Source organism: Loxodonta africana, chromosome 11 (genome assembly GCF_030014295.1).
Source record: "Loxodonta africana isolate mLoxAfr1 chromosome 11, mLoxAfr1.hap2, whole genome shotgun sequence".
Taxonomy (NCBI): Eukaryota; Metazoa; Chordata; class Mammalia; order Proboscidea; family Elephantidae; genus Loxodonta; species Loxodonta africana.
In genome coordinates this window covers 87,850,681-87,864,959 of record NC_087352.1, presented here as the reverse complement: position 1 = coordinate 87,864,959, position 14,279 = coordinate 87,850,681, and the positions used below count along the sequence as shown (strand labels likewise).

Sequence of the window (14,279 nt, the reverse complement as noted above, 5' to 3'; positions counted from 1 at the left end):
GTCTCTAAACAGTATTTTTGATTTTTTAGAGAATTAAAAAAACAAGAAAGAAAATGACCGGCCGAACTCTGGGCCTGCGTGGGGCTGACGGCCGCTGAGTGGCGGACTCCCCGCCCCGACGGTGCTAGTGGGCCCGGCCGGTGGCCGGGGGCACCGAGGTGACCCATGTCCTGCGGCAAATGCGTTCCCTGGACAGGAGGAAATATGGTATAACCGAGAAGGCCCCGTTAATCTAAGTTTTAAAAAACCTAAAGTAAAAATATGTTTTAAGTAAAAAATGGTATTTTTTTGTCCGAAACGTCGTTGGAGCAGCCAGCTTTGAGAAGTGGCAGTATAATTGGCAGGGATAACGGCGTATGGGGACGCGGGACCTTGCGCCGGGTCGCGCTACCCCTCCGGAAGCAGCACAAGGCGGGGTCCCGACCACCCCTTCTAGTCTGGCAGCAGAGCCCCGGCTGCCTGCCCAATTGGCTGCCGGGTTCCCGCTGAATTCGAAACGCGAACTGTGCGTTGGCACGGCCCAAATAAATCAGCCCTGGGGACAGGCCGCGCTCAGGAGCCAGTCCTCCTCGAGTGTGAGGGGGACGACGCAGGGAGGGACGGCTCGCTCACTAGGGACCTCCCTTGGGTCTAAATGTTCCCGGGAGAAAGGGCTTCGTTCAAGATCAGCAAATTCCAATAGAGGAGACTGGCGGGGAGGAGGGAGGAGCGGAAAAAGACCCACCAAGAGAACGAGAGCTTCCAAGAACCCGCCTGTCCACCTGGGCATTTCGGGGGGCTTTCCCCAACTCTTGGGTTTCCGTAGTTTGGGGCGCTTCCCTTCTCTCTGCACCCCCATTTTCTGCCCCCCCTTTCGGGCTAGCTGGGGGGCGCCGAGGAAGCGCACGGGGCCTGGGGCGGATGACGGGGGTATATTCGAAAACTTGCCCCTTCTCCCAGTGCTTTCCCCAGCGCCAAAGTGGACACGTTTAGAAAACAGCAAATTGGAGGGGCAGCGGCAGGATTTACTCTCTGAGTCAGCTCTTTGGCTTAAACAGTTTTATTTTAAATTAATTGAGAAGAAAAACATTTCACTTTCCATTGCCTGGTTTGCTTGGAAAACCATACTAAAGAGAATGAAATTCGTGACTCTGCAAAGGAGCAAACAACGATCTTTTTTTCTTTTTGTTTTAGGCAATGTTAAAAAAAAAAGAAGAAGAAGAAGAAGAAGATTTAGAGTATGGCGGAGAAAATGCCGGGTCCCTTCACGAGCCCTGAGAGCCCGAAAATTGTCAAATCGGTCAATGTCCGCCCCAGCCGCGCCAGGGCCAACGCGCCCTCCCAACGCTGCTGCAGACCTGCGGGAAGCAAGACCCTGGGAGCTCGTTAGCTCTGGCCAAAGGAATCCACACGGACACCTCCGGTACTTGTAAATATAAAGAAACGTACACCACAGTGCTCAGGCTCGTGTCGGGGCTCAGGATCTTCGGGGCATAGGCTTGGAGGCTGACTTACCCGCTAACTTAATAAAATCATTTATTTGCTAACTCTTCACTGGAAATCACCCCACTGAGATCTGAAATTTTTAAAAATCACTTTTAATAGCAAACCTGAGAAGCATTATTTCAAAACATTTGCACTCAAAGGAAATCAAACGTTCACAATATTTTGATTTACAACTGAACTTCTGCAAAATCCACTGCACTAAGAAATTTGGTCGGAACTCACGAAAGAACCAAATGGAAGGCATTTGAAGCCTTGGTCGGAGTAGAGCGGACAGCAGACGCCGGGCTATCTGTTCTGGTAGTTGCATTCGATCGAACTTTGGTTAAAATTTTAAGCCCTTGGATCCTGCTCCAGTCGCCAGTCTGCGTTCCAGAGTTTTCTACCTTCAACCTTTCCGAAATGCTGCCACGCTGAACCTGGGAGCCGCCGCGGTGATTGGGGGAGGCAAGAAGGAATGTAATAAAAGTGACTAAATTGGACAAGAACGGTTTATGGACCTTCTCAGTAGCAATTTAAAATTCAGAAGTGTTTAGCAGCAATTTACAACGAACAATGAAAAAAGATGAATTATCGCCAACTTCCTCGATTCCGCGCCCCCTCCCCCAGGCTTCTAGGCTCTGTTACCTTCCTCCCCCTTCTCCCTCCCCCCCAGGTCCCACAGGTCCGCAATGCACAGTTAAATTGGGAGAAGTGTACACTTGGGAGATCTCACAGACTCTGGAAACCATACTTTACAATGCACCTACCTACCCCGGCTCCTTTCCCGGCCCCAACTGGAAAAACACAAAAACAAAACAAAACCGAAAAAACAGAGCTCAAGGGCTTTCAGGAAGACTGGCCTTTAGAAAATCAGACTTCGATTTACCTGAGGGAAAGAAAAACGTAAAAATTCATTCCCACAAAACAACTCCTAATTAAATTCTCTCTCGGCAGCCTCTTGGGGACACGTCTGTCGGAAGAAATCCTTTCTGTGAACGAAAGGGAACGAGACATATATCACGGCTCCTGCGGACGAGCCTGCGGTCGCGCGAGTCGTTGCTGACAGATCGGCTCTGATAACCCCGCGACGTTCATTTCCAGTCTCTTTGCCCGCTAAGGACCGTATCAGTTTGTACACAGTTGTGATAACCATTTGGAGGGAGCGAAGAAGGGGTGTGTTTGTAGGGAGGGGAGGGGAGCGGTGATTTTGCTCTGGATCCAGAGAAGGTGATCCCCCCCCCCCACTCCCTTCCAAGACTTATCTGCGACTTACCTGAAGTTCTCCAGGGAAATCTCAGAGCAAACTGTACATAACAACGCGGAAGGGGTCCCCAGGCACGCCGGGCGTGGAAGCGCTTTAAGTACATTACCACTGACTAACCTTTAAGTACACGACCACCTCGAAGTAAAAGTTCCCAAAGGTTAGCTAGGGAGAGGAACTTCCCGAAACTCAGAAATTTAGTATATTTTTTAAGTGCAGGGGAGAGCTAGGAATTGGGGCACCATTTCATCTTTCCCGGATCATAGGAGCTGCGACCCTCAACAGCCAACACGGCCCCAGGGTCCCAGGAAAGGATCGGGCAGAGTTTAATGTCGGTCACAAATAACTTCAGAGCAAAGAGCTCAGTTAACCCGGGGGGAGGAGCGCGGAGGGCCAGGGGGGTAAAGCACTTTTCCCCCTAGTTTTTTTTTTTTTTTCTGGGGGCGCAACGACCCAGGGGTGACATGCCTCTCCCCTCGCGGCCGCGGCGCGGGTCTGTGCACAGCCAATTCCTCACGTGCCGCGGCTTCCCCCCCTCCACCTCGTGAGTGTGTGCGTAACTAGGGGCGCTGGTGGGGGGGGAGCGCCGCAGCGGGCAGGATGGGGGTGGGTCGCCCGCCAGCCGGGTCAGGCCTTGTGCCGCCTCGGCCCCTCCCCCGGCGTCCTCCGGCCCTGCGCCCCCTGGGTGGATTTGCCCCCACTCCCGGGACTGCGCTCCCGGCTCGGCCCACGCCCGCAGGCTGCGCGGCGCTCATTGTCTGCCCGGGGCCGCGCGCTCCCCTCCCCCCGCCGTCCACTCCCCACCCTCTTTTTTCTCCTCCCCTCGCTCCCTCCTCCTCCTCGTCTTCACCTCCAGCTCCCAGCAGCTCGCAGAGCGCAGTTCCGACCCACAGCCTGGCACCCTTCGGCGAGCGCTGTTTGTTTAGGGCTCGATGAGTCCAATCAGGAGCGCAGGCTGCAGTTTTCCGGCAGAGCAGTAAGAGGCGCCTCCTCTCTCCTTTTTATTCACCAGCCGCGCTGCGCAGACCCCGGACTCGAGCTCGCCCGCCGGCGCCCTCGGCCTCTCTCCCCGCTCAGGATCACCCTTTGCCGCGGCTGTTGTCCATGCGCAGCGCCCACCAGAGGTTCGGATTCTTCTTTCCTTCCTCACTCTTCCCGCCTTGCTCCCCGCCACCCCACGCCTTGCGGGCCGCTAGGCTTCGGGCTCTCCAGCGCTCTCCGGGCCGCAGTTGGCTCCGAGGCTTTCTCCTTCCTATCCTCCCGGTGGTCTGTAGCGGCTCCCAGGTTCCCGGGACACCGCGGACCAACTTCTGGTGTCTTTTCCTCTCCCCGAAGCGCTTATCTGCGCGCAGCCTTATCTCCGAGTTATCTCGGCGCGAAGGGGCGGGAGCCGGTAGCCGGGCGGGCAGAGAAACTTATTTCTTGCTATCTAGTCCGGGTCTGTGTGTGGGCATTAATTTTAGTGTGGTTATCTTCAGTGAGCCGAAGAGATTTGGAAAAGCAGCCCCAAGGAGGCCAGCCCGACTGCATTTCGCTTCCCACTCCCCACCCCTTTAGAGGCTCCTGTCATTCTTCCTGCTTTCCCCTTTGGGGTGGCCTCGGCTCCGGGGCGGTCTCACAGCCCGCCTGGCGGTTCCCTCTCCTCTGCACTCCACTCCACCCCGTCTGATTCTGAGACGTTCTGCTCTTTCCACGGCCGGGGATGACTACCGTGTGGGCTGTGCGGTGGGCCCGGCGGGGCGTGAGCGCGCGCGCTGGTGGCCACAGACGCCGGCTGTGTCCACGGTGTGCCGCTCCCCGGGGAAGCGATTTGGGCGTGAGACTCTACCACCGCGGACTCCGGCACTGCCTCTGCCCGGAAGGTCCGGGACTGCCCGTCTCCGCCCCGGCGCCCCACCTTCCCAGGGTTGCACTGCATTTCTTTCTGGGTGTCCCGTTCGGTCTCGTCAACGCAGTCAGGGAAGCGCTGGAACGGCTACCGTGGGAGAACGCGGCAGTTTCGCTTTGGGGGGCAGGTTGCCTTTCTTGCGCTCATGATTTTTAGCCGGGAACTCTCACACTGAGGTATTCCAGGCAAAGGGAATCCGTAGTGAGGCGGGATGAGGCCGCGCGGACACACACTGCTATTTAAAGTGTCCTCTTGCGTGTCATCGGCCAAGAGGGAGTTACTTGGGGTGAAAGGAAAACCTCGGGGAGCCTCTGTCACCCCTAGAATCTGGCGCGCGGAGTAAGGATGCTGCGGACGGGCGGGAGTGGAGAGCCAGGGGACCGAAGCGGTGCGGGTGCGGGAGGTTGGCTATGCCGAGCCTTCAGGATCCTGTGGCGGCTGCGCAGGCTCCATTCTCTACTCCCTCCCCCAACCCCTGCGTCCTGGGCCGAATCCGGATCGTCGTGAAGCCTCATTACCTAGAAAACGAAGTCGGGGTGAGGTGCTTTAGGGCCTGTGCTTTTGGTAACCCCTCTTTATTTCTGTTCCCCCCTCCACCTCGCCTCAGGAGCTAGGAGTCAGCTGGGAGCGGCGCCAGACCGTGGATGGCCTTGACTGACCGCGGCTGGAGCCTGCCGAAGCGCTTCGGGGCCGCGGCTGCAGACGCCGGTGACTCCGGGGCCTTTCCAGCACGGGAGCCCTCCACGCCGCCTTCTCCCATCTCTTCTACGTCCTCCTGCTGCTCCCGGGGCGGGGAGCGCGGCCCCGGCGGCGCCGGCAACTGCAGGACGCCGCAGCTCGACACGGAGGCGGCGGCAGGCCCCCCGGCCCGATCGCTGCTGCTCAGCCCCTACGCCTCACATCCCTTCGGGGCTCCCCACGGACCTTCGGCGCCCGGGGTCGCTGGCCCCGGGAGCGCCCTGTCCAGCTGGGAAGACCTGCTGCTCTTCACTGACCTGGACCAGGCCGCGACCGCCAGCAAGCTGCTGTGGTCCAGCCGCGGCGCCAAGCTGAGCCCCTTTGCACCCGAGCAGCCCGAGGAGATGTACCAGACCCTCGCTGCCCTCTCCAGCCAGGGCCCGGGCGCTTACGACGGCGCGCCCGGCGGCTTTGTGCACTCGGCAGCCGCGGCGGCCGCAGCGGCAGCCGCGGCAAGCTCCCCGGTCTACGTGCCCACCACCCGTGTGGGGTCCATGCTCCCCGGCCTGCCGTACCTGCAGGGGGCGGGTAGCGGGCCTGCCAACCACGCGGGCGGCGCGAGCGCGCACCCCGGCTGGCCCCAGGCCTCGGCCGACAGCCCTCCATACGGCAGCGGTGGCGGCGCAGCGGGCGGCGGGGCAGCTGGGCCCGGCAGCGCCAGCTCGGCCGCCGCGCACGTCTCGGCGCGCTTCCCCTACTCACCCAGCCCGCCCATGGCCAACGGCGCGGCGCGGGAGCCGGGGGGCTACGCGGCCGCCGGCGGCGCGGGCGGTGCGGGTGGCGTGAGCGGCGGCGGCGGCGGGAGCCTGGCGGCCATGGGCGCCCGCGAGCACCAGTACAGCTCGCTGTCGGCAGCGCGGCCGCTGAACGGGACGTACCACCATCACCACCACCACCATCCGAGCCCCTACTCACCCTACGTGGGTCCACCGCTGACGCCCGCCTGGCCTGCAGGACCCTTCGAGACCCCGGTGCTGCACAGCCGCGCCGGAGCCCCGCTGCCCATGCCGCGGGGCCCCAGCGCAGGTAAGGGTCGCGTCGCAGTGTGAGGGTGGGGTCCAAGGCGTTGGGGCTGCAGGGTGGGTGAGGTAGCTACTTACTTCAGAACGGTTTTCAGGGCTTTCCTTTCTGGTTGCGGGAAGGGTTTTGTAGGCCTGAGGCAAGGCGACCGGGGACTAGTAGCTTTCATAGGGCGATAGGGTGATGGGGTGCGTCTATTTTACGAACGAACTCTCGGTTCCTTTCCAAGCTTACCTTAGTGACTTGGAGAAGGAAGCTCCGGGAACTCGAGGAATGGTAAATGGGCCGACAGTTGGGAAAAAATGAGGCAGAAAGGGAACTGACAGGGCCTGAGCCCTCTCAACCCTTGTCTGAAGCCCTAGTTTGGGTGTCAGTGGATGACTCCCCTTGGGGGAGCAGCTTAGGGGAGTGCTGGGCACTTGATTCACCCTCTCCCCAAATACACCCACGTGCACATGCAGCCTCACCCAATTTAGCTCTCAAAAGGTGAGGAGTTGTGTGTTTTCCCTGAGAAGGATATTTGAAGAAAGGACTTAGGAACAGAAGAGATGAGAGGGCTCCTGGATGGGCCAGCCTCATACAGATAGAACTTCATCCCAAGGGAAAGCTGGTGGATAGAGCCCGGGCCTGATGCCAGGCAGGACCAGGAACCTGGGGCTGCCTGTGCCTACCTGCCCCTCCTGTGCAGGCCAGGCTGGAACCCAGGGATCCTGGAGCTCGGGACATTTTTTCAACCACGGAGTTTTGTTCACAAATTTTTCAGCTTCCAATTCCACTTGTGCTCTCATTCACAAGGCAGGGGGAGGAGGCATTTGGAGTACACTGGGAAAACACAACCTTCAAAATACCTGGAAATACATCATTTTGTAAAGTGTTTTGTTTTGCTCAAGCAGGAAAGTGTGTGAGCTGTTTCTAGCCTGACAAAAAGGGCAGATTGGCTTCTTTTCACAGTCACAGCATTCTGTGAGTCCTCGGTGCTTTTACGGGTCTCTGGATTTGTATTTCACCTGTTTGATCTTCTCAGGGAAAACAAAACTTTTTCTCTTTGTTTGAGGGAGGTGTGAGGAGCCCCTGTAGCCAGAGAGATGACAAGGAAGAGGGAGGCGTATTAGCCCAACTTTTCTCAGTGCTCCCTTTGGAACCCTGATTAGTTAGGGTAAAGTGGGGCATTGCTAAGCCTGGGTTCAAAAGACATACTGGAAAACCCTAGTGACCTGAAAGTAAGGAAACTGAAGAGCCATCGGCTAGTAACATTGGAAGGGGGCCAACAGGCTTCTTCATAACTAGCCCTTCCTTTCTTCCTCCAAGGACTTTAAGACTTTGCTCTCTCTTTTTCCTTCCCCAGCAATCTGTGTCTGGAGTGGCAGTGGGGTACCCTGTTAAGATTTACCCTATTGGGTTGAGACCTGAGAGAGCAGAGGGCTATCAGCCCTTCCTGCTGCATAGGGACCCACGTCTGGCTTCTAGGAGCATAGAGGCAAGGAGATGAGGGATCTTCAAAGAACCGGAAACGGGTAGTGTGTATGAGGCTTCTTTTATTAGTCAGGGAGTCTAGCAGGGAATCTGATGGGTGTGTGTTGGGTGGGGAGCAGATGCAGTTTGAGCAGGACCCTGAAGCTCAGCCTGTTTCTTGACATACCTTAGATTGATCTCTATAATTCCTTTCCCCTAGTCTTCCAGCATTTCACATGATTGAGAAAGAGGGTAATCCAAAAGACAGAATCAGAGTCTGCTGATGTATAAAGTCACTGGTGCTGTATGAAAAGTCTTTTTAGAGACAATATGGTGCAGTGGCAAGCAAGTTTTAAGTTTCTTTTTCTTTTAAACATAGCCTGTCTGTTCACTAATTTGCTCACTTTGTGGCCAGGACACTGCAAAATTAGAAAAATGTTCTGTAGACCAAGAGTATATTTTAATAGAAAGGGAGGGGTTTGGGAGCGCTCAGCTTTTGCATAAAGGGTCTATTAAGAAAACAGGAAGCTACAAGGGCCAAACCAGTCTTCTTTTTGGAGGGGAGTGAATTACCCGAACTTTGTCATCCCAGGTGCTCTGTCATGTACTAAGAGAGACCTTGGTTCCCCATCTCCCCTCCCCCCAGCTTCCTAGCTAGATTCTCTGTTTCTCCACTTTGATTTTTTTTTTTTTTAAATAGCCGTTTTTGGAGGCAGTCTCTAATTGATTTGAGCAAATACCAGGGCTAAAACATGAGCACTGGGCTTTCTCAACCTGCACAGTGCAGAGGCCTCTGGGTGACCCACCCCATACACCTTTCCCTGACCCTGGTGGTGGGGGGTGTCCTGGGTGAACTCAGTCCTCGGGCCAGCACCCTCCTAAGATCATCCTACTCTGGGTCCTGGGACAACACACAGGCTATGCCCTTTCCCAAGTCCATCACTCCCTCAGGGCACCCAAAAAAGCCATGTTAGGAGACAGATGATGTTGAATAAGGAAAAATTGGTGAACAGGGTCCAGCACAATCAGATTTTGTAATTTTTCTTAAAAAAAAAAAAAACAGGGTCCCCCCCCCCCCACACTCCTCATTTTAGTCAGATAAAGGATTGTAGCTGCCGGGTGAAGGGTGAAGGAGAGGCAGAAGGGGAATGGGAGCAATAAATTTTTACATAATTAAAAATAAGCAAACACCCTAGATTTTGTGACTCAAAAAAAATTAAATTTTGTCTTGGGCTTTTCAGATGACTTAATAGTTCTACTTGGGGAGTCCATACTGTCTTCTCCTGGGAGTCTTTATTGTTTCCAGCACCGGGCAAGGAGGCCAGGCACAGGGCTGAGTTTTCCAGGGAATTCCCCCCTATATGGAGAGGGGCTCTGATAGGTAACATTTTAAAGTCAACAACAAAGACAAATACCTTGTTTAACTTCAGTGTCCTTGAAGTCCTGAGCATTTTACTGATTGCCCTAGTCAATAGTGGCTTTTAGGGTGGAGAAGAATAAATCTTTGTGATGTGTTGTACGTTGCAGTGTCCCCATGACAACTTTGACTCTCATTGTGCAGGATGCTAGTTCCTAGGAAGGGAAAATAGTACTAATGGAATTAAAGAGTCTTTATGCCAAAGTCACATTTCAATATTTTTACAACAAAAGGTTAATAGTCGACGAGTAGACACAAGCTTTAAATGGCAGGGAAACTGGATGGAATAGAAAGGCTCACTAGCACCCGAAATCCTCAAATAAAACTTCTTCCAAGTGTGATGTTTATTTACTTTAAAAAGAGATTCAGAAATGCTTCTTAAAGAATGCCAGTTTGAAGTATTTAAACCATATAAAATATAACGAACCCAAATAGTAGGAGACGTTTATTAAAAAAAAAAAAAAACCTACATTCACTTATTTCACCTATTTCATTTTAGATAGTGTTTATTTGCCCATACTTAAGTTGGTTGAGGGGAAGTAATGAATGTTACAGCCATTTCTTAAGATTTTTTTTCAAGGCAGGTTAAGATTAGTTGTGATTTACAAAAACTAACCAAATAATAATAAAATGACATTTTAAATAGATTGCATAAACTGAAATTTTAGTGTAAGAAAATAGAAAACAATTTTATGTATTACTGGGAAGGTCTTACTCATTTTCTCAATCTTTAAAGTATCAACCGTATGTACAAATTTTGCAGATAGAAGAAATTAGTCATGAGCATAAAACGTAACATTAGTCTGTGTCCTTAATATGTTAGTACTCACCCCCCTCCCCAGTCCTGAGTTATATTCTAATCAATTGACATAAGTGCCCAAGTACACGATTTCCAATTTCACGTGTTTTTTTAATTGGGTAAAAGGCTTGTAAGGAAGAGTTGCGGATTCGGATATAGAAAATGCTTTAAAAAATTACCTGAGATAAAAGTAAATAAAGTAGCCGCACTGTGTACCCGGGTGTTTGTGGGGTGGAGAGAGAAAGAGTGGTCAGTGTTAATGTTGTATGGCTCGTTTGCGTTTGGCAAGTGGCATATTGTAATTATGATGGATTTCAGTTTTGAAAAGCTTGAAGCAACCGGAGACAAGGGGCCGGGGGGTCCAAACCGACCTCCCCACAGAGAGGAGGCAGATGATTTCGGGCTCTGCCTCCTGAACTGTCCCGATTTTCTGGGGTCTCTACTGCGCTCACCCAAGGTGTGCAGAAATATTGGGGAAATAAATGATCAACCAATCAATGGCAAGGAACTGAAACGTTTGAAAAGGCAGGTGGGGGAGCCAGGGCACCCAGTCTCCACGATCCAGAGGGGGGCTTCGGGGGAGGGGGGCATCAGGGGTGACGGACGCTCTGCCTGAGGAGGGGCAGGCGTGGCGCGCCTGACCCGGGCCTCTCTCCGCTCTCGCGCAGACCTGCTGGAGGACCTGCCCGAGAGTCGCGAGTGCGTGAACTGCGGCTCCATCCAGACGCCGCTGTGGCGGCGGGACGGCACCGGGCACTACCTGTGCAACGCCTGCGGCCTCTACAGCAAGATGAACGGCCTCAGCCGGCCCCTGATCAAGCCACCGAAACGTGCGGTGAGTGAGACCGCCGCCTCGCCCTTCCCTCCGGCCGGGCCCCGGGCAGCGCTCCTCCCCGCGGGGCCGCAGCTCGGCGCCGGGTGCTTCCCACCGGGCCCCTGACCTCGCCGCCGCCGGCGGCCTGGGCGGTGCTGGTTGTGCGGTGCGCGCCCGGGGCCCTGGCGGTTTCAGCCCGGCCAGAGGGACTCGGCTGCGCGCTCCTGGGCCTTTCCCGGCCCGCCCGCGGGCGTCTCAGTGTAGGCCACTGCGACACCAGACTTCGGGGAGGCGAAGGCTGCCCCTTTTCTGTATGTTTACCTATACGGAATGATGTCGTTTAGTGAAAAGGGAGGTGTAGGGTACTATTTTTTTTGTTGTTGTTAAAGGACGAAAATAATCCATATTTACGTATCGTACTTTTTACTGAAATAATTCTACAAGGATACACAAGAAATTGGCAATGGTGGTAAGCTGGGGAGAAAAACTGAGTTCCGAGAGAGATCAGGTGAAGGAAGGAAACATTTTTCTCTGTGTATTCTTCAATCTGGTTTGGTTTTGTATTCTTGAAAAAGGTGTGTGTGTGTGTGTGTGTGTGTGTGTGCATAAACAAGCCATGTTCGTTTACAACAGTTCCCTTCAAATAGAATAAAACAGCAAAAAAACTCCGACCTCTGCTCTGCCCCCTACAAAACTTCATTCTGGGCTCTTCTACTCTGTCCTTTAATACCTTTCCTCCTCGATTGAGCACCACATTCTGTACGTCTTTTGGGTTGCTCTGGAGTCTGGTGAAAATTTATTTAATCACTATGATTTGAAATCTGACTGTTGAGAGAACTGCAGAGAACTTGAGAAATGCCTAGTCTGTGTGTTCTTCTCAAGACTAGAATTTTCACCAATTGGAGCACATTTTACCATGTTTAGAACAGGGAATTCTGATTTTCTTCATGCATTAATCTCATATTGTCATTATGTGTGTTTATTAGCAGGAGTGGGTATTTGCTGCTGTAGTGATTAGAGAAAATAAATTAAATGGTTCATAAATCCCACTATAAAGGTAACATTTGTTGAACAAGTACTCATACTTTGATACCTTTTAAGAAAAATATTTTACAGTTAGATGCCGGATGTCTTAAGTATCCAAGTAATTTATTTAATTGTTATACTCTAATTAGCAGGAACAAATGCTACTCTTGTTGTTTGTGTTAAATAGATTAGAGGGAAATTGCATCACGATGTAAGTCTGACACCTTAAAAAGAAGCAATTAGTTTTATGGTTGTTTTGTTTTTAATGCATTTAAAATAAAGTGGCTGAGGTTAATTTAATGAGCGGCTGTGCAGTTAAACATATTACAACCTCCCACAGCTTAAAATTTTCTTCCAAGGGCATCCTTAACTTCAGTGTGTGACTCCTCGTGGTTTTCGTTTTCTCTTACTTGCATCTGGCATTGTATTTAAAAAGAAAAAGTAGCCCATGGAAAATATTACAAGAAAGTTCCTTATTTAATAAAACTTATTATTTTGGGGGACAGGGGAGGAGAAAGGCAAATGGAGCTGAGTACTAGGTGAGCTCTGAAAGGTAACATTTTCTCAAGATTGGGTGAACAGTTGGTAGAAAAATAGCCATTTAGATACAAGTTGCATTCTAAATTTGATCTAGTAACATTCATATTAGATAACACCATTTGTTTTGTGCCTTTATGGGTAAAAAATAACTGTTGCTAGAAAGAAAACAGTTTTTCACATCTCTGAATCAATTAATTTTCCTTCTGTGTGGCAGGTGTCCCGGCAGTGACCAAGGTCAGCCAGTATGCTTTGTAAATGGGTTTATAAATGATACCAATTGAAGGGTGTGTCACTATCAATTAGTTCTCCTTGTAGGCTTTTTATTTATGGTTTTGATGGATCTAGCATAGTTCTCAGAAACAGAAGGTTGAACCCAAGTTTGTTTAGCCAGCAGTACAGAACCAATCACTATGAATTTGAACTCATAATACGTTGCAAAATGAGAGATTTATGGTGTGGCTTGAATTCCTTGTCACTGATGAGTACAACTAAGATCACTTGTAACAAGGAACTTTTATAACCCGTTCACCTTCATTTCACATGTTTATGAGGACGGGCTTCACTTATGATCTGCAGTTGACAGTCATAAAATTCTTTGTTATAATGGCAAATTCTGATAACAGATTTGGTTCACATTGACTCCAAATTCCACTGGAAACTGTCATAAATGACCTGTTTATAAAATAAAGCTTTCTGTCCCCTAGCTTACTGATTTCACATTTATGAAGAGAAAGGAGTGCTCTCTGAGAAAATTATTTTCTTTTATCCAAAAAGAGGAAAAAAATAAGAGAAAAAGAAGCCCCACGTGTAAGGTTTTGTTAATGTTTGTTCTCATCATTTTAGCAAAGCAGTTCCCCAGATAATATCCCTGTTAGCCAAGCTCAGTCGTTTCCACTGAAGTCTGATTCTGTCTTAGCACTTGCTTCTCAGAAACGATGGGTGGAGTGTTAAAAGGTTTACTCGTGTCTCTTTGTTTTTATAACTTGTCTGGAAAGAGTAGTGCTAAAGCAGTACAACAGGATGTGAATTGTAAATGCAAAATTCAATTTTATCTTTTAAATGCGTGGGCAAAGGATTTTGAAATCTCCGTCCTCTCATCTGTGAATATTCATGCTCAATGTATATTTTTTGTTGTCCATTCTTCACTACTTCTCTAATTAATCAGCATAGCTAAATTTCCAATTTTTTTATTTGTACATTTCAATTTCCTTTGGTCCCTGAATTTTTCCTCAGTCTTTTTGCTGAAGTCATGATGCATTTTTTATAGTTGCTAATCTAGGTAATTTAAAGACAAATCTTATATTTTGCCATTTGAGGGAGGAAATTATACTAGTTCAAATTCTCATTCTTTATAATGCACACATAATAATTTAGGGGAAATAAATTCCCCCTAAGGTTCTTATGCATAAAGGGAAGGTGGAAATGGAAGTCACAGTCATACAGTTGGCCGTTCCTGGTAATGCCATTTAACCCTTTGTACAAACAAAAATTGTGTATAATACCTACGGGGTAAATATTGATGTCACTGTATAGAAGACTATGTCAGCATCAAAACATTGTTAAATTTACTTTCTCGTAAAAAAAAAAAATTCTGGCAGGCAATTATGACAATTATGGATTGTATTAAAATATGTTTCTTTACGAAGTATTAAACATATTTTTCAAGATCCATTTCCATTAACATACATAAACCCTAAAAACCCAAACCCATTGCCATCGAGTTGATTTCCAACTCATAGTGACCCTATAGGGCAGAGTAGCACTGTCCCATAGGATTTCCAAGGAGGGCTGGTGGATTTGAACTACTGACTTTTTGCTTAGCAGCTAAGCTCATAATCACTGTGCCACCAGGGATCCTCC

General features: G+C 50.6%; 1 protein-coding gene and 1 long non-coding RNA gene across 2 annotated transcripts in view; one reads left to right on the top strand and one right to left on the bottom strand.

Annotated features, from left to right (window-relative positions):
- Positions 1-1,516: 1,516 nt before the first annotated feature.
- LOC135232718 (uncharacterized) lies at positions 1,517-4,031 on the bottom strand. The gene is made up of 3 exons (XR_010323293.1): positions 3,576-4,031; positions 2,351-2,453; positions 1,517-1,901 (listed from the first exon to the last, which is right to left on the bottom strand). It is a non-coding gene; the product is annotated as an uncharacterized LOC135232718 (long non-coding RNA).
- Positions 4,032-5,257: 1,226 nt separating this feature from the next.
- The window catches only part of GATA6 (GATA binding protein 6), a 29,589-nt gene continuing 20,567 nt past the window's right edge, over positions 5,258-14,279 (top strand). Inside the window, exons 1-2 of the mRNA XM_064294649.1 lie at positions 5,258-6,377; positions 10,708-10,874. Of these exons, the coding sequence (XP_064150719.1) occupies positions 5,258-6,377; positions 10,708-10,874 (1,287 nt within the window). The remainder of the gene's footprint in view (positions 6,378-10,707; positions 10,875-14,279) is intronic.